At 44.8% G+C, this 18,961-nt stretch overlaps 1 protein-coding gene and 1 long non-coding RNA gene across 5 annotated transcripts in view; one reads left to right on the forward strand and one right to left on the reverse strand.

The window, feature by feature from the left end:
• LOC138294165 (uncharacterized) overlaps positions 1-18,961 on the forward strand; it is a 407,566-nt gene that overhangs the window by 225,176 nt on the left and 163,429 nt on the right. The window lies entirely within an intron of this gene.
• Positions 1-18,961, reverse strand: part of FBXW9 (F-box and WD repeat domain containing 9) — a 178,010-nt gene that overhangs the window by 69,784 nt on the left and 89,265 nt on the right. For all 4 annotated transcript variants that reach the window (XM_069231839.1, XM_069231842.1, XM_069231840.1 and 1 more), the window contains 2 exons: positions 11,423-11,512; positions 3,654-3,719 (listed from right to left, as the gene is read on the reverse strand). In XM_069231839.1, the coding sequence (XP_069087940.1) occupies positions 3,654-3,719; positions 11,423-11,512 (156 nt within the window). The remainder of the gene's footprint in view (positions 1-3,653; positions 3,720-11,422; positions 11,513-18,961) is intronic.

Raw genomic sequence — 18,961 nt, forward strand, 5'->3', positions numbered from 1 at the left:
CTTCCCCCCACAGGTGTTATGTGATGGGGTTGTGTGACTTGTGAGTCACTGTTTATTTTGAGGAGTTTTGGGGCCTTGGAATTTTCCACGATTTCTTGGGAATTGGCCCCCTCTATATTGCCCCCGAAAACCTCCCCTCTGATATTGACCCTGGTAAGTAGGCCTTGTTTGTGAGGTTGTGGCTTCTGTGGGTTGACCTCGAAACCCTCCCCTAAAAGGTGTTTTTCGAAATGTGCCTCTGCTCTGCAGGGAGTAGAGTGCGCCCATGGCTTTGGCTGTATCGGTGTCTTTTTTGAGTTTGTCAATGGCAGTGTCCACCTCCGGCCCAAACAATTGCTTTTCATTAAATGGCATATTGAGCACAGCTTGTTGGATTTCCGGCTTGAACCCTGAAGTGCGCAGCCATGCGTGCCTTCGTATCGTGATTGCAGTGTTAATTGTCCTCGCAGCTGTATCTGCTGCATCCATGGAAGACCGTATCTGATTATTTGAGATACTTTGTCCCTCTTCCACCACCTGTTGCGCTCTTTTTTGGAACTCCTTGGGTAAGTGTTCGATGAAATGTTGCATTTCATCCAAATGAGCTCTGTCGTATCTTGCCAAAAGTGCTTGTGAATTGGCAATACGCCATTGATTTGCTGCTTGTGCTGCAACCCTTTTTCCCGCTGCATCAAATTTGCGGCTCTCCTTGTCTGGAGGTGGTGGGTCTCCTGAGGTATGAGAGTTGGCTCTCTTACGAGCTGCCCCGACAACTACTGAGTCTGGTGTTAGTTGTGTTGTAATATAGATTGGATCTGTTGGCGGTGGCTTGTACTTTTTCTCCACCCTTGGAGTTATGGCTCTGCCTTTAACTGGATCCTGAAATATTTGTTTTGAATGTCTTAGCATTCCTGGGAGCATGGGAAGGCTTTGGTACTGGCTATGGGTGGAGGATAGGGTGTTAAACAGAAAGTCATCCTCAATTGGTTCAGAATGTAAGGTGACGTTGTGAAATTTGGCTGCCCTTGCGACCACCTGTATGTAGGATGTACTGTCCTCAGGTGGTGACGGTTTTGTAGGATAGGAGTCTGGGCTGTTGTCAGACACTGGAGCATCGTAAAGGTCCCATGCATCGGGATCATCCTGACTCATTGTAGTATGAGCTGGTGAGTGCATCAGTGGTGGAGTTGTTGCTGGTGATGCATGTATTGATGGTGGTGGAGACGGTGGTGGGGTTGTTTTCCTTGCCACCTTTGCTGTGGTTGCTTGTCCTTTTGTTGAAAGGCAAGTTTCCTTTTTATTTTGATTGGGGGAAGAGTGGTTATCTTCCCTGTGTCCTCATGAATATGAAGCCTTCTTTGCATGTAGTCAGGCTCTACAGCTTGAAGCTCCTCTCCAAATCTATGTAATTGAGAGGTTAATCCTTGTTCCTCTGTATAGGAACTAGTTTTCGGCTCCGAGGCTGGATGTTTCGGAACCGAAACCTTTTCGGAAGTCTTTTTAGGCTCCGAAGAAACCTTCTTTGTTTTCGGCGTGGTGTCTCGGTGCCGAAATTCTTCGGTGGCGCTGTCTCTGTGCCGAAGTTTCTCGGAGCCGCTGTCTCGGCTCCGAGGTTGCTGTGTGGCAGTATCTCGACCGGAGTCGGATGACTTCGACACCAGCATGCCCTTTTTCGGTGCCTTGGATGGGTCACCTATTTTTCGGGTTAAGCCATGGCCTGTTGGCGGTGGCGTCCCCTGGGCTTTTGTGGACTTCTCGTGAGTCTTGATTTTCGACGTCTTACTCACGGTTTTGGGTGTTTCTTCGGCGTCGAGTTCTTCAGAATCCGACTCGTGGACGGAGAAAGCTTCTTCTTCCTCCTCGAAACTGTCTTAACCTGTCGGTGTGGACGCCATTTGTAGTCTCCTGGCTCTTCGGTCTCTCAGCGTCTTCCTCGACCGAAACGCTTGACAGGCTTCACAAGTATCCTCCTTGTGCTCGGGGGCCAAGCACAAGTTACAGACCAGATGGTGATCCGTATACGGATACTTGTGATGGCATTTTGGGCAGAAGCGGAATGGGGTCCGTTCCATCAGCCTTGAAGTCGGACGTGGCCGGGCCGACCAGGCCCCAACGGGGGATCGAAAAAACCCCGAAGGGCCACCGGAGCTCTTCAAAATTCGGTGTCGATTTGTTCTAACTAACCCGATACCGAACGCAAACAATACCGACGTTTTTTTCCGAGATTCTAACTAACTTTCCAACCCGAAACACGGAGCGAAAAGGAACACGTCCGAACCCGATGGCGGTAAAAAAACAATCTAAGATGGAGTCGACGCCCATGCGCAATGGAATCGAAATGGGAGGAGTCCCTCGGTCTCGTGACTCGAAAAGACTTCTTCGAAGAAAAACAACTTGTAACACTCCGAGCCCAACACCAGATGGCGGACTGTGGCGGACTGTGCACAGCATGTGTATCTGCAGCTACACATGCCATCGAACATATATATATATATATATATATATATGTATATACATATCTATAGCAAGAGAGAGACATACACACACATTGTGTACTTATAGTTAGGTCCCCATACCTTCCATAGGAAAAGAGTCTTTTGTTTTGCTAATAACTTTGTCTCCATTGGCAAATCGTCGCCACCTCAGCTTCTTTACAGGGGATCTGTCAAGTGGGGGCCGAGAAAAAAGGGGGAGAGGGGATCCCAAAGTGCTATTTCTCTATGCAGTTTCCATAGGGAGTTTTATACACTGCTACAGCCAAAACGGCTAACTAGAGTTACACTGTGTTTGGCAGAAAGCTAGATTTGTATCCAGAAAGTGTGCTTTTTGTGATTTGGTGTCAATTAGTTCAGTAGTTTTAGAGAAATTAAAAATGCATCAAAATCTGGACGGTTGGGTTAGTGGGTGTCCTTGGGAGTCCCACTGACACACAACTTAAAGAAATAGAGCAACATGATCAGTCGAGGGGGCTTTTACCAACCCCACCCCCGTTGGCTGCCTCGCTCCTGTGGGAGTGAGAAGCTGCTGCGAGTTCTGTGAGAGCTCGTACTCCGATTGGCTGGCCATAATATGAAGAGAAACTACTATCTTTAGTTTAATCAGTATCCACTTCATGATAGGCATCAAAATATGAACATTGTTAGTGCACCCAAGGTCTATTGTTCACTTCACCATGCAGCCAGTAGTTTATAAAGTCTCAGACTTCCACAGACAAAATGTGTTCCTTATCATAGTATTTCCCCCCAAAACCCTTTTATCTTAATTACATATTAAAATAATATGTTGTTTTTACTACAGGCAACCAAAATGGTATAATCCAGCACATTATTTACTACTTTTAATAAATATTTCCCAGCTTAAAAAAGTTAACTTTTCCATGGCAACTAACCACACCAAAATAATATAGGGTCACATCCTGTGTGAACACTGTGACCACAGCAGAGAAGGGACTGACCCTGCAATAGGCCCATGACCATAAAGGCTTTAATCTGGACTCTTGTCCATGTCATCAGAGTAAGAGGCTGGTACCGAGCACACGACCCTAAAATAAATCATGTTGAGCTCACACTGGGCTCATGTTCACCCTGAACACATCACATCCCACAGGTGGAAACTGCAGTGAGTGTTTTCAATCACCCTAGGCTCCTTCCGTCTCTTCATTATGCAACTCTTACCCCATTCATCACGTCACAGTGCAGCTGGGAGGAAAGCGTCTGAGGAGGGTCTGTTGGAATATGGACCTGTAGATGAGACAAAACAGGGAGATTATTCCAGATAATAAGGAAAGCGAACTAAATTCTAGAGTAAGTTAGGAATTGGAAACAGGGGAAAAAGCAAATGACATCCTTGATAAATTATAATTAGTAGTTTTGATGATTTTTTCGAATTCTTCGTCAATTTGAAAAGTTTACAGAGCAGCATTTGCTAAGATATCTAAGCTAGTGCTTGTGTTTAATTCTAAACAATAGCGTGGAATGGAAGGGTCCTCTTATAAGCAGAGGGACTTAATAAGTAACCTATCTATGAGGAAAGGAATTTTAAATAAACAAGCACTAGCAAAACCAATAGATCTCGCCTTTGAGACCTGTTGGCTCTGCCAATGCATTTGTCTATGTTATACACCATACAGCATGAACAAAAGGAGGGGAAAAGGATCCAATAATGCGACCAAGTCACTTTATCTATGCACACTTATTTTATTTACCGAAAAAGAAGCAAGCAACTGAGTGCCAATAAAACAAATCAATCTTAAACAGTGGGCGGGCTCTAAGCCCCTTTGAGTTCATAGTAAGCTCACGACAGATCTTTTGCAACCAGCTCAGCTGCTTGGTAGGCTCGACCTAAACGCAGTAACTGGCAACAGTGTGCACACAAGCGTCAAGCAAATGTCAGGTAGGCCTACGGTGTTTAGAGCAAGGAAGACAATTTGAAGAATGGGTGAACTTGATGGTTCCATCAGTCACTACCACACTACTGATATACAGATGCAGATGCAGAACACACAAAAAAAATACATTTACAAACCAATGCAAAGCCGTAACTGTGAGCCTGGCAAACCTGTAAGCAAGTCCATGTACTGCTGTAACTAGAAAATGCCTACCATTCTAAATGGTGTAGTCTGCTTGATGGGGGCACTACTAGTGCCTGGTAAAGTAGGCAGACAGAGACACAGCATTATTTCATCTTGAGACAAATCTGATAAAATGACCTCCCAGGTGGGCAAAAATTAATGCAGTAAAACACAGCGACACCTCATTCCTCAGTTGCTAACGCTTTCCTCCCTGCATATCTTAATATGTTAACACCAGTGCTGCAGCCATTTAATTACGAGACAGACATGCAGAACACACCATTGTACACTTATTAAAATAAACATTATTGCCAATACTGGTCTTGAAAACGGCAAGTCACTTCTCTTAATTGCTCAGAAAAGCTTCAGAAACGTAGACAACCAGTAACTCTCCTGTAAAGGGACTAAACATCATTATAGAAGACCCGTAAAAGCAAAAGCAAAAATGGAACAGTCAGCTGACTGGATGTTTTTAATATAAACAGTGTCCAAATTTTCCATAACCATAAATCAAAAAGTGAAAGAAATTGGTAAAGACAACAGCAGAAAAAAATACAACCCACTATCAGAGGGCCTAACTCGTTTCTCAGCTAAGCGTAGATACCCAGCAAGTTGGATAAGACCGTGTGCTGCTGGTAAATAATGGTGACAAGTAAGGACAAACATTTGCAATGCAATTGGTCTCGCATTTGCTTGAGTTATCGCTATTGGCATTGTAAATTCATAACTGGACTTTTCTTGTCATATAAATTGCTCAACCCTGCCTCATAAATTCGTCTTTCCCTGCCATATAATTCCAGTGGCCCTCCATATAACTAAAGCACTTCCATGTACCTTCTTCCTAAAAAAGGGGGCTGCAGCCCAGAGGGCACTGTGAGACGGTAACGTCCTCTCCTCTCCCGGATTGGCGACGGCACCCCTGCTGGCTGTGCGGGGGCGACCCAGGAATACCTGGACCACTGGACACTCCCCAGACGGCTGCCCCTGCTGATCTTTCCTTGGGGTGCAGCCAACATGATATGAGCTGGCGGGAGGTGGGCAGGCTGAACAAGAGTTTGGGTTGTGCCTCCCCGGGGGTACTGTTGCCCATCCTTAAATAGTGGCAGCTGTGTGAACCTGCTTGTGCCCCCTGCCGAGAACATGGAGGTGGGGCGAGGCGGGGCCTGCCTGGCAGCAGCATCTGGGCCTCAAGACTGGTGCCTGCACCCAGCGTGTGGTACAGCTCCATGAACAAAGATTGCAGGGGAACGCTAATCCTTTTTGCCAGGACTGTACCTGTCAGCTGTTATCATGGGCAAGTCAGATGCCAGAAAGACAAAACTCACCTTGGAGGGCAAAAAACGCATCCAGCATACTGAGGGTGAGAGGTCCTCTGGCGCGTCTAGGAACCCGCAGGTGGAGGAGGACCCCGAAGAGCCCGGTTTTAAGGAAATACTCCTTGACCTGAAAGCCAGTCTTAAAACAATAGACCAGGCCTAGAAACACATGAGTCCAGGTTGGACTGCCTGGAAACCGGGTATCTGATATCGACGACCAAAACTTTGAATCCAAAGAGCACCTTTTAAAAATGAACAAGAACGAAGATTTGGAGGAGAGATCCTAACAAAGTAACCTTCGCATTATAGGTGTTCGGGAGTCCACCTCCATGTCCGAAATGGAGGACTTTGTCAAGATTACGATACATAGCCTGTTTAATGAGGATATGTCACCAGTGTTCATAGTGGAACGGGCCAATCATTCGCTGGTCCTCGACCAACCCCGGGGGCACCTGCCAGACCGATAATCGCCAAAATCCTGAATTACTGTGGCAGAGACACTGTTTTACGTTTAGTTTGTGAAAAGGGCCCTCTGCAGCACCTCAGCAGTGTCATCTCTTTCTTCCCTAACTTCACGCTGGGCGCACAGGCTGCCCACGCAAATTCCTACCTGTGAATAAAACTCCTGCACAAGGCTGAAATATCATATGCACTGTTATATCCCGCCAGGCTCCGAATCTCCGTCAATTGCAATTCACATTTATTTATGGATGCCAAGTTGGCCCTGAAGTTTGCCAAACCTGCAACCAATAGGCTCTGTCCGGCAGGGGATCACCTGGTGCTGCTGAGCGCACCTCTCTGGGTGACAACGATTGAGTCAATATTACTTCTGCACAATATCTCAAGATGGCCTTGCATCTGAGGTCGGGCCATCCAGCCATTTGGATGGGGCTACGCATGGTGTTACTTAGCCCCAAGGGAGGTTTCCCATGCTTCTTTTTTGAGGGTACTAGGCAGTCAGGGTGGGAGGAAGGTATTTTATCTTAACCAAGTTTGGGGGTTGGAGTGAGTGGGGGGCGGTCAGAGTGTTTGCAGTGCAGTTTTGCATTTTGTTTATGTCTTTCTTGTTGAGGTACACGATTAGGTCTCTTTCACACAGCTTGCACCACCAAACAACAACAAAAGTCTAAGGGACCCACGCACCTTAAGATAGTACACACTTCGTCTCTATGGCCACCCTGAAGTGCTTAACCTGGAATGTACGCAGCATTAATAACGCTAGGAAGGCTCGCCTCATGCAATCTTATTTTAACAGGCACAAAATAGACAATTGTTTCCTAGAAGAAACACACCTAGCTGACCCGAAATCCCCTCGCCTGCAAGCCAGAGGCTGGGACACAGCTTACTCCTCAACGTATTCAAATGATGCTAGGTCACAATACTTTTACGCAGAGGTTTCGCCTGGAAAGTGGCTCATACTGTACTCGAACCTGAGGGCAGATACGTTCTCCTGACAGGCTCATTGGGCGGACACCTGTTACTCTGGTGGCCGTATACGGACCAAACGCGGATGATCCAGAGTTTACTCCGCATTGTGGTCCAGGTTTCAGGGTTTAGGTCCGTGGGCCCTCACCTGGGGTGACTACTTCAACGTCGGCCTGGAGGACCGGAGAGATAGATCTGGGAGTTCTCAGGACCATCATCCTAATGCCTCAAAAATGCTCCACACGATCATGTCTGATATCATATACATGATGTTTGGAGACCTGGGCATTGACATGCACTCTAGGGAATCTGCATTTCCACATACCACAGATCATGGTCCTGTTTAGATTTTTGGATAGTATCCCCTAAGGTAAGGACATGGTCAATTGGGGTTGCTCATCACCCTCATACTCTGTCAGGCCACGCGCCTGTCTTACTGGAGCTCCAGCTCCCTCACTCCGAGCCCAGGCCCTTCTCTTGGCGCCTACCTGCGGAAGCCCTGCGAGACGCAGTGTTCTGCAAAGAGATTCAGAAGGAGATTTTTGAGTTTTTTGCTCACAATGTGAACTCCATTGACTTGCCCTCCACGTTGTGGCAGGCCTTAAGTGTGGTCATAAGAGGCGCATGTATAGCAAAGCAGGCATGGGTTGTAAAATCCATTCATAGGTCACTGGCCAACCTTGAACAGGAGATCCAGTCCCTTGAGACTAGTTACTTTCACTCAAAAAGTGCCGATCTGTTAGCTGACATTAACTCCAAATTAACAGAATTCCAGGAGGAGGCCATCCGGGAGACTCACTACCTGCATACTCAAGCGTGCCGATATGGTGAAGGGGGCCACCCAGGCAGAACCCTAGTGAGATTATTATGCCCCAATCCGGCCTCCTACCATATCGCTGAACTATTAGACTCAGACAATAACTTAGTAACCACCACACCGACAATAGCAAACACTTTCTCATCATTCTATGCTAAATTATACCAAGAGAACTCTGTGCTGGATGGCCCGAGCTCATCAAATACTTAGATACGATACAACCAGTGTGGTTGGACCGTGTCCACCACACCTACCTCGAGGCCCCTATCACGACTGAGGAGATAACACACAGGTAATTGCAGATCTCCCGGGAAATAAAGCGCTGGGTGGAGATGACCTCACAACTTCCTTCTATAAAGAGTTTGCCTCCCTGCTGGCCCGCACCTCCTGGCCATGTACCAGGACTTCCTAACTCAGGGCTGCCTCCCTGCCTCACTACGTGAAGCTATGACAGTCACCTTACTCAAACCGGGCAAACCAGCATCACACTGTGACTCTTACCGGCCACTCTCCCTGATTAATGTGGACAATAAAATATACGCTAAGGTGCTGGCTAACAGATTGCTACCACTTTTACCAAATATTATTAGGCCAGATCAGGCTGGTTTTATACCAGGTCAATTCACCTCCCATAATCTCTGCACTATTTGTGCTATCTTGCACCATCTTTCTCCATATATTCAGGCAACAGCTGTTCTACTAGATGCCACCAAGGTGTTTGATACACTAGAATTGTCCTACCTCTTCTCCCTTCTAGCCAGAATTGGCCTCAGTCCACTATTCATAAAACAGATCTGTCTAGTATACACCCTCCCACTGGCAAGGGTGCGTATGAATGGGTCTGTTTCGGATCCCTTTCCGATTACTCAGGGACAAGATTGGGCTGCCTGCTGTCTTCCCTCTTATTCGCCATTGCAATGGAACCACTGGTGGTGGGTCTTAGGCAGCACCATGTCCATAGGGGCATCAGCCTCACCTCCAGGGCCCAGGTGGTCTCAATGAATGCTGACGATACTGTGCTTTATACCCATGATCCACAAGAACATTTGAATCCTATGATACAGGAGGTGATCTGATTTGGGTTGCTACGCGGTTATTCAGATAAACTGAGGGAAATTGGTGCTGTTTCCCCTTGCAGACGAGACCCTGCCTTTCTCTGAAGAATTTCCCCTACAGTGGGCGGTGGTGCCGGTCCGTTATCTTGACATCTGGCTTAGCTGGAACGTCACCACATTGTGGCAAGCAAATTATGGCAGGGCTATATTATTGAAAACGGGAAGACAAACGTCCGTTCCATACACAGGTAAGCACGGAGAGAGGCCACAAAATTCTTGGGGTGGGAAGGTAAATTAACAAATGTGACCCCACTTTGGTCTAGTGACCAATTAAGCGACCTCTGCAATCTGAAGCGATTTTCGCAATGGGGACTAATTGGTATTGACTGCTTCGGGGACATCTGGAGGGGAGGGGCACTGATATCTTTTGAAGACTTGCAGAAGGAATTTGCGATGGGGCCCTCAAAAAGCTTCAACTAAATACAGCTGGACGGCATATACAGGAAGATGACCAGCTCCCAGAATTAACACCATTGGAGGACCGGCTGCTCCTAGACTCCATGCCTGAAAAAGCAATCTCCCTGACCTACAAAAAACTAATGAATAATTCCCCTGATCCTTGGCGTTCTCTCCATGAGTTTGGGAGGGTGACGTGAGCACGATAGAGGATGATGACTGGCAGAAGGCCCTCCAGAGCCCGGAGAGGTGGCAATGTGTGCCATATTCCGCTTAATACAACTTAGAAACCTCCATAGATCATATTATTCCAGATCCCTCCTACATGGCATGGGCCACTGCAAATCTAACCTGTGTATAAGAGGATGTGATACGGTAGGGTCATTTTTCCATTTCCTATGGAGTTGCCTATAATCCAGCGATTTTGGAAACAGGTGGTCCATATCATGGCCCAAAAAACAGGCCTCACAGTCCCACTGGAGGCCAGATGGCTGGTGTTACATATAACGGGGCAGGAAACATGGCCATGTTATCAGAAAATATAGCTGATGCTAGTGGCGAGAGTGGCCAAAAGAGACATTGCAAGAGCATGGGGAGCGGCTAGGCCCCTGGAAGTTCACAACTGGGAAAATAACATGGATTGGTGCCAGCGCGCAGAGCAGGTAAATTATCAGATTCGGGGTTGCCCCCAAAAGTATGACAAAATATGGACTCAATAGGGAGTATACAGAGGCTTGTGAATAGGTAACCGTGGATGGGTGGAGAGACTAGGTGAGTTCACGCACAAGTCTGAAATGAGGGACATACCCGAGGGCTTAAGCGACTTTACATGCTGTTGTTTCTTTTTTTTTTTTTGCTGTCTCGCATTTGTGACGTATTGACTTTCTGTGCTCTCTCTCATTTGGCCATGAACTATACTTCATGCTTGAAATTGAGCAACCGTTTACTGAAATAAAATGAATTAAAGAAAAAGAAGTTTGAATGATAAAAGGTAAAGCCAATGGTAAGCATTGAGTGTAATACATTCCTAGGTCAGTTTTTGGCTTGTCAGCAACATGTCTTTCACAATTAGACAGCTGCGCTCTCTAGTAGGCTTCCACCTAATAAAAGGCTTGTTATCTTGTTGTGGTATATCTGTGCTGTACAACATGAGAGGAAACATTTACAAGGCATCAACGTCAAGCTGCTTTGGATTCTCAAAAATTTATGTGGGTGCCGGCACCACAAGATAACTCACAAGGGCTATTCTCAGGTGTTGGCCCTCTATAGGTGAGGGAAAGCAAGCTCTGGCAAGGACAGTGTAATAGTAACTGCCCCACGCTGTCAACTAAGAGATCAATGAAAGTCATATTCTCACATTTGTGCGAGAGAGTAAAGGAAGTCATTCTTTGCTCTCCCACCCAAAAGAGAACACTGGAAGACCTCCTACTAGCTCCCCAAAGAGAATGCTTTATAAGTCCCCATATTATTCCAGCTTTGGGAAAGAGTAGCAAGACAACCTACTTTCACTCTCTGCCAAAAGAAAGAGGGGCACAAGCTACCTTACTCCCCACCCATCAAGAAGAGCATATTTCAAGCTATTTTACTCTACACCCACAAAAGTGATTACTTTGAATATGTACATCGCATCATGGATTCCAAGCACGAGCAAGGTGTCTATTCTGTACAACTTTCTTCCAACCTGAGCAACCTGGGTCTCTGCATCTCCAAGGGATACACAGAAATACAGACAATTGTAGAACATATTCAGCAGGAGAGTGTCAAGTTGGGAACACGCCTTACAAACCTGGTGCACCCATCTCACCTTGATGGTCTTGTCTGTGGATGTAGTATACAAGGCCCCCGGAGAATGTCGGATTCCCGTGATCTGTGACCCATGTCCAACATCAAAACACTGCAAGAGTTACAGTCAACAGGACAAAGGGCAGAGTTACTGGCTTTTTTTATTATTAAACATATTTATTTTCACAAGAACAAGCCTTAGAGTTTCAGGTACCACTCCACCCAATTCTAACATAAGCATTTACTAACCTCTCACTCGCATAGAATATCAAGGAGCCAAACATGGTCTTGAAAAGTGTGCTTAGGGCCGGAAGGGAAAAATATGTTTTTTTGATAATTTCGTATCATACATTTGACACACGATTCCACTTATAGAACTTTACATGCACTGTGGGTCTCCCACATCCCTCCCACCTACCAAGATTATACACACACATTCACACAATGGAATACATAGTTTTAAACCTGCCATCTGTGTTGATTGAACATGCTAAGTGCATACTCAGGGCCCTTAGAAAAAAGATACAGGAGAGCCACAATTTCCTCAGCAAAGAATACAAATTCACATTGTACAGCTTTTACGTTTTTATCTGTAAACCAGACACATGGGGGGAAGGGGAAACAAGAAATAGGTTGGATTACGCACAGAAAACAAAACAGAAAGAGGCACTGCTGCCTTCAGAGGTACTCATTTCAAGCATGCCTATTTATCTGAAGCTTATGTTCTTGGTTGATTCTCAATCTGAAGTCTTTAGTCTTTAGTCTTTTTCCAAATGAGGCGTGCGTGGTCTTAAATCAGGGTATTTTAGGGGACAAAAGATCTGTATTTTATTAGCAGTTGTCCCATTTGTTTAAAAAAAATCTGCTACCAAATGGCACTGAATCCCCCGACTACAGACACAGCCCATAAAGCAAATGTAGCTTTTGGGCAAAAGCAGCAGCATAGTAAGCCCTTAGATCTCTAAAGTCAGATGCATATGGCTGTTGGGTACATAGATGCCTCTGATAGGTCACCACCGATTAATACAAATATTTATACATAAAGAAAATCAACAGGTATTTACAGTGACATTCAGCCTAATATTTATTCAGTTTTTAGTGCATTAGGTTTTCAAAGACATGAAAACTGACACTTATGGAAGGATTTTGCCCAGAACCACACAATTTAGAATGCTGTGACTGTTGAGATTAGAATTTAGGTTTCGGGATCCCACAATGGACAATTTTAGTATGGCATCACAACCTCTCCTGCAAGAGGGGGATCAAAAGGAATCAGAAAGCATAATAGGGTGTGCTACCAAAGAGCTATGATGGGTGGGGAACAAGATACAGAGAGCATGAAAGGGTTGAGGGACAGATGTCAAAGGACACAAAAGGAAAATGAAAAATCACTAATGGATGGAGTAAAGGAAATGTATGCCTACACAGAAGGTGAGGGGCAGGAGCTCTTGGAGAACATGGTAGACCTGACCAGAAAATAATGTAATATTACAGACTTATCAATAAATCAAAATTGTTCTGGTTCGTTCTGATTTATACCAACTGTTAATGCTATTATGGCTGTTTGGCAGTTGTTTCTCCTAATTAAGTGGTCCCTCTTTTGTGGCCATTTTAAAGTTGTACCACATTGGACGCAACACAGTTTGGTCTCTTGGGCCACGGAGTTCTACTACAGGACTGATCTTGGTACTATGGGCTGTGCATTTTAGTCTTGATTGTTTACTGATGCTCTAACCTGCCCATTCCTGCAAAGCCTGTTTCTGCTTAGCTACTGCAATCTAGTTTTTCAAAGGCTTAATATCAAGCCTTTGTCTTTCCATTTCATTCATGCTGTTGTAAACTCCGGTGTATGATATACAACACTGAAGAAACCATAGTGAAAAGTGGCTCTATCAAATGGACTAGCACCCAGAAGAATGACAGGTCTTTTTTTTAATGTCAACATATGCAATATGTAAACTGTGGGTTATAACAATGATATGAATTGTTGGATTCAACAATGCTGCAAAATGGCTGTCAAATTTATACAGCAGAAGGGCCAGGGGCGGCTTCTTCGCAATGGCGAAGGAGCGTTGCCCCCCTGGCTAAGCCATGAGCTGAAAAATAAAACAATATTTAATTAGCATTTTATCTTTCAGCTGCTGGCTCAGCCAGTAGCATGTTCAGGGAGGGGCGGGCTCGACCATGGGAGGTGGGGTGGGATAGGAGGAGAGAGTGCATCTAAGTGCGCACGTGTGTTTGGCCGGCTGTGTCAGAGAAAAATGCAGGTGACATAGAAGGAAGAGGGTGGTGAAATGGGAAGGCAGGAGGGACAGGAAACAAAGAGACCAAAGGGAAATTGCAAACCAAAAGTGTGATAGAGCGGGAAACCGACATTAAAGAAAAAACACATTCAATCACAACTATAAAAACTCAGAAAATTAACCCAAAATTAAAAGCATTTTGTGTGTGTTTGTGTGTGTGTGTGTGTGTGTGTGTGTGTGTGTATATATATATATGGAAAATGTCACTTACCCAGTGTACATCTGTTCGTGGCATTAGTCGCTGCAGATTCACATGCTGTGCACATCCCGCCATCTGGTGTTGGGCTCGGAGTGTTACAAGTTGTTTTTCTTCGAAGAAGTCTTTTCGAGTCACAAGACCGAGGGACTCCTCCCATTTCGACTCCATTGCGCATGGGCGTCGACTCCATCTTAGATTGTTTTCCCCGCAGAGGGTGAGGTAGGAGTTGTGTATGCTAGTAATAGTGCCCATGCAATGGAGTGAATGCGTATGTACATAATGAAGTTTCAAGTAATATATTTACAAATGTTTAAGATCTACTTCTGAACGGCTACAGGCTCCCGGGGAGGCGGGTGGGCGCATGTGAATCTGCAGCGACTAATGCCACGAACAGATGTACACTGGGTAAGTGACATTTTCCGTTCGATGGCATGTGTAGCTGCAGATACACATGCTGTGCATAGACTAGTAAGCAGTTATCTCCCCAAAAGCGGTGGTTCAGCCTGTAGGAGTTGAAGTAGTTTGAAATAATGTTCTTAGTACAGCTTGACCTACTGTTGCTTGTTGTGCAGTTAACACATCTACACAGTAGTGCTTGGTAAATGTATGAGGCGTAGACCATGTTGCTGCCTTACATATTTCGTTCATTGGAATATTTCCTAGAAAGGCCATGGTAGCACCCTTCTTTCTGGTTGAGTGTGCCTTTGGTGTAATAGGCAGTTCTCTTTTAGCTTTAAGATAGCAGGTTTGAATGCACTTAACTATCCATCTAGCAATGCCTTGTTTTGAAATTGGATTTCCTGTATGAGGTTTTTGAAAGGCGATAAATAGTTGTTTTGTCTTTCGAATTAGTTTTGTTCTGTCAATGTAGTACATTAGTGCTCTTTTGATGTCTAATGTATGTAGTGCTCTTTCAGCTACAGAATCTGGCTGTGGGAAGATCACTGGTAATTCTACTGTTTGATTCAAGTGGAACGGTGAGATTACTTTTGGTAAAAATTTAGGATTGGTCCGTAGAACAACTTTATTTTTGTGTATTTGAATAAATGGTTCTTGAATGGTAAATGCTTGAATTTCACTCACTCTTCTTAGAGATGTGATGGCAATTAAAAATGCAACTTTCCACGTTAAGTATTGCATTTCACAAGAGTGCATGGGCTCAAAAGGTGGACCCATGAGTCGTGTTAAGACAATGTTGAGGTTCCATGAAGGAACTGGTGGTGTTCTTGGTGGTATAATTTGCTTTAGGCCTTCCATAAACGCTTTTATGACTGGTATCCTAAACAATGAAGTTGAGTGCGTAATTTGCAGGTAAGCTGAAATTGCCGTAAGATGTATTTTAATGGAAGAGAAAGCTAGTTTAGATTTTTGCAAATGTAGTAAGTATCCTACTATCTCTTTTGCAGATGCGTGTAAAGGTTGAATTTGATTATTATGGCAGTAATAAACAAATCTTTTCCACTTATTTGCATAGCAGTGTCTAGTGGTAGGTTTTCTAGCTTGTTTTATGACCTCCATACATTCCTGTGTGAGGTCTAAGTGCCCGAAGTCTAGGATTTCAGGAGCCAAATGGCTAGATTCAGCGATGCTGGATTTGGATGTCTGATCTGTTGTTTGTGTTGTGTTAACAGATCTGGTCTGTTTGGCAGTTTGACATGAGGTACTACTGAAAGGTCTAGTAGTGTTGTGTACCAAGGTTGCCTTGCCCATGTTGGTGCTATTAGTATGAGTTTGAGTTTGTTTTGACTCAACTTGTTTACTAGATATGGAAGAAGTGGGAGAGGGGGAAAAGCGTACGCAAATATCCCTGACCAGTTCATCCATAGTGCATTGCCCTGAGACTGATGTTGTGGGTACCTGGATGCGAAGTTTTGTCATTTTGAGTTTTCTTTTGTTGCAAATAGATCTATTTGTGCCGTTCCCCACATTCTGAAGTAAGTGTTCAGTATTTGGGGGTGAATTTCCCATTCGTGGATCTGTTGGTGATCCCGAGAGAGATTGTCTGCTAACTGATTCTGAATCCCTGGAATAAATTGTGCTATTAGGCGAATGTGGTTGTGAATCGCCCAATGCCATATTTTTTGTGTTAGGAGACACAACTGTGTCGAGTGTGTTCCTCCCTGTTTGTTTAGGTAATACATTGTTGTCATGTTGTCTGTTTTGACAAGAGTGTATTTGTGGGTTATTATGGGTTGAAATGCTTTCAGCGCTAGAAACACAGCTAACAGTTCTAAGTGGTTTATATGAAACTGTCTATGCTGAATGTCCCATTGTCCTTGGATGCTGTGCTGATTGAGGTGTGCTCCCCACCCTGTCATGGATGCATCTGTCGTTATTACGTATTGTGGCACTGGGTCTTGAAAAGGCCGCCCTTGGTTTAAATTTATACTGTTCCACCATTGAAGCGAGATGTATGTTTGGCGGTCTATCAACACCAGATCTAGAAGTTGACCCTGTGCCTGTGACCACTGTGATGCTAGGCACTGTTGTAAGGGGCGCATGTGCAACCTTGCGTTTGGGACAATGGCTATGCATGAGGACATCATGCCTAGGAGTTTCATTACTAATTTGACCTGTATCTTTTGGTTTGGATACATGGCTTGTATTACATTGTGGAATGTTTGGACTCTTTGTGGACTTGGAGTGGCAATTCCTTTTACTGTGTTGATTGTTGCTCCTAGGTATTGCTGTGTTTGACACGGCAGAAGGTGTGACTTTGAGTAATTGATTGAGAAACCTAGTTTGTGTAGGGTTTCTATGACATAATTTGTGTGTTGTGAACACTGTATTTGCGTGTTGGTTTTGATTAACCAATCATCTAGGTACGGGAACACATGTATTTGCTGCCTTCTGATATGTGCAGCTACTACTGCTAGACATTTTGTAAAAACTCTTGGCGCAGTCGTTATTCCGAATGGCAACACTTTGAATTGGTAATGTATCCCTTGGAATACAAACCTTAGGTACTTTCTGTGTGAAGGATGTATTGGTATATGGAAATATGCATCCTTTAGATCCAGCGTTGTCATGTAGTCTTGTTGTTTGAGCAGTGGGATTACTTCTTGTAATGTAACCATGTGAAAGTGGTCTGATTTGATGTATGTATTTAATATTCTGAGATCTAGTATAGGTCTTAGAGTTTTGTCTTTTTTGCGTATCAGAAAGTACAGTGAGTAAACTCCTGTGTTTAGTTCTTGTTTTGGTACTAATTCTATTGCCTCTTTTTGGAGCAATGCTTGAAATTCTAATCCTAGAAGATTTATATGTTGTTTTGACATACTGTGTGTTTTCGGTGGGACTGTTGGAGGGAATTCGAGAAATTCTATGCAATAACCATGCTGGATAATTGCTAGTACCCAAGTATCTGTTGTTATCTCCTCCCAATGTTTGTAAAATTGGCTTAGTCTTCCCCCCACAGGTGTTATGTGATGGGGATGTGTGACTTGTAAGTCACTGCTTATTTTAAGGACTTTTGGGGCTTTGGAATTTTCCTCTATTTTTTTGGAATTGTCCCCCTCTATATTGCCCCCGAAAACTTCCCCGCTGATATTGGCTTTGGTAAGTGGGCCTTGTTTGTGATGTTGTGGTTTCTGTAGGTTGTCCTCGAAACCCTCCCCTAAAAGGTGTTTTGCGAAATGTGCCTCTGCTCTGCGGGGAGTAGACTGCGCCCATGGCTTTTGCTGTATCAGTGTCTTTCTTGAGTTTATCAATAGCAGTGTCGACTTCCGGCCCAAACAACTGCTGTTCATTAAATGGCATATTTAGCACGGCTTGTTGAATTTCTGGCTTGAAACCTGACGTGCGCAGCTATGCGTGCGTTCTTATTGTTATTGCAGTATTTACTGTCCTTGCAGCCGTATCTGCTGCATCCATTGAAGACCGTATCTGATTATTAGAGATACTTTGTCCTTCTTCCACCACTTGTTGTGCTCTTTTTTGGAACTCCTTGGGTAAGTGTTCTATCAAATGTTGCATCTCATCCCAGTGAGCTCTATCATATCTTGCCAAAAGTGCTTGTGAATTGGCAATGCGCCATTGGTTTGCTGCTTGTGCTGCAACCCTTTTGCCCGCAGCATCAAATTTGCGACTCTCTTTGTCTGGAGGTGGTGCGTCCCCCGAGGTATGAGAGTTTGCTCTCTTACGAGCTGCCCCAACAACTACTGAGTCTGGTGTTAACTGGCTTGTAATATAAACAGGATCTGTTGGCGGTGGCTTGTACTTTTTCTCCACCCTTGGAGTTATGGCTCAGCCTTTAACAGGATCCTGAAAGATTTGTTTTGAATGTTTTAGCATTCCTGGGAGCATAGGTAGTCTTTGGTATTGGCTACGAGTGGAGGATAGCGTGTTAAACAAAAAGTCATCCTCAATTGGTTCGGAATGCAAGGTGACGTTATGGAAAGCAGCTGCCCTTGCGATCACCTGTGTGTAAGATGTACTGTCCTCAGGAGGGGACGGCCTGGCAGGGTACGAGTCTGGGCTGTTGTCCGATACTGGAGCATCGTAAAGGTCCCATGCATCGGGATCATCTTGACTCATGGCAGTATGAGTCGGGGAGTGCATCAGTGGAGGAGTTGCTACTGGTGATGTGTGCACTGATGGTGGTGGAGACGGTGGTGGAGTTGTTTTCTTTGCCACCTTTGCCTGTGGCTCCTTGTCCTTTTTTTGAAAGGCAAGTTTTCTTTTTATTTTAATTGGAGGAAGAGTGGTTATCTTCCCTGTGTCTTGATGAATGTGGAGCCTCCTTTGAGTATAGTCTGGCTCTACAGCTTGAAGTTCCTCTCCAAATCTATGTTTTTGCATTTGGGAGGACAATCCTTGTTCCTCTGTATAGGAACCTGTTTTTGGCTCCGAGGCTGGATGTTTCGGAACCAAAACTTTTTCGGACGTCTTTTTAGGCTCCGAAGAAACCTTTGTAATTTTCGGCGTGGTGGTTTCTCGGTGCCGAATTTGTTCAGTGCCGCTGTCACGGTGCCGACATTTCTCTGAGCCGATGTCTCGGGTCCGAGATTGCTGTGTGGCGGTATCTCGACCGGAGTCGGATGACTTCGACACCAGCGTG

Source organism: Pleurodeles waltl, chromosome 4_2, assembly GCF_031143425.1.
Source record: "Pleurodeles waltl isolate 20211129_DDA chromosome 4_2, aPleWal1.hap1.20221129, whole genome shotgun sequence".
In the NCBI taxonomy this organism is placed as follows: domain Eukaryota; kingdom Metazoa; phylum Chordata; class Amphibia; order Caudata; family Salamandridae; genus Pleurodeles; species Pleurodeles waltl.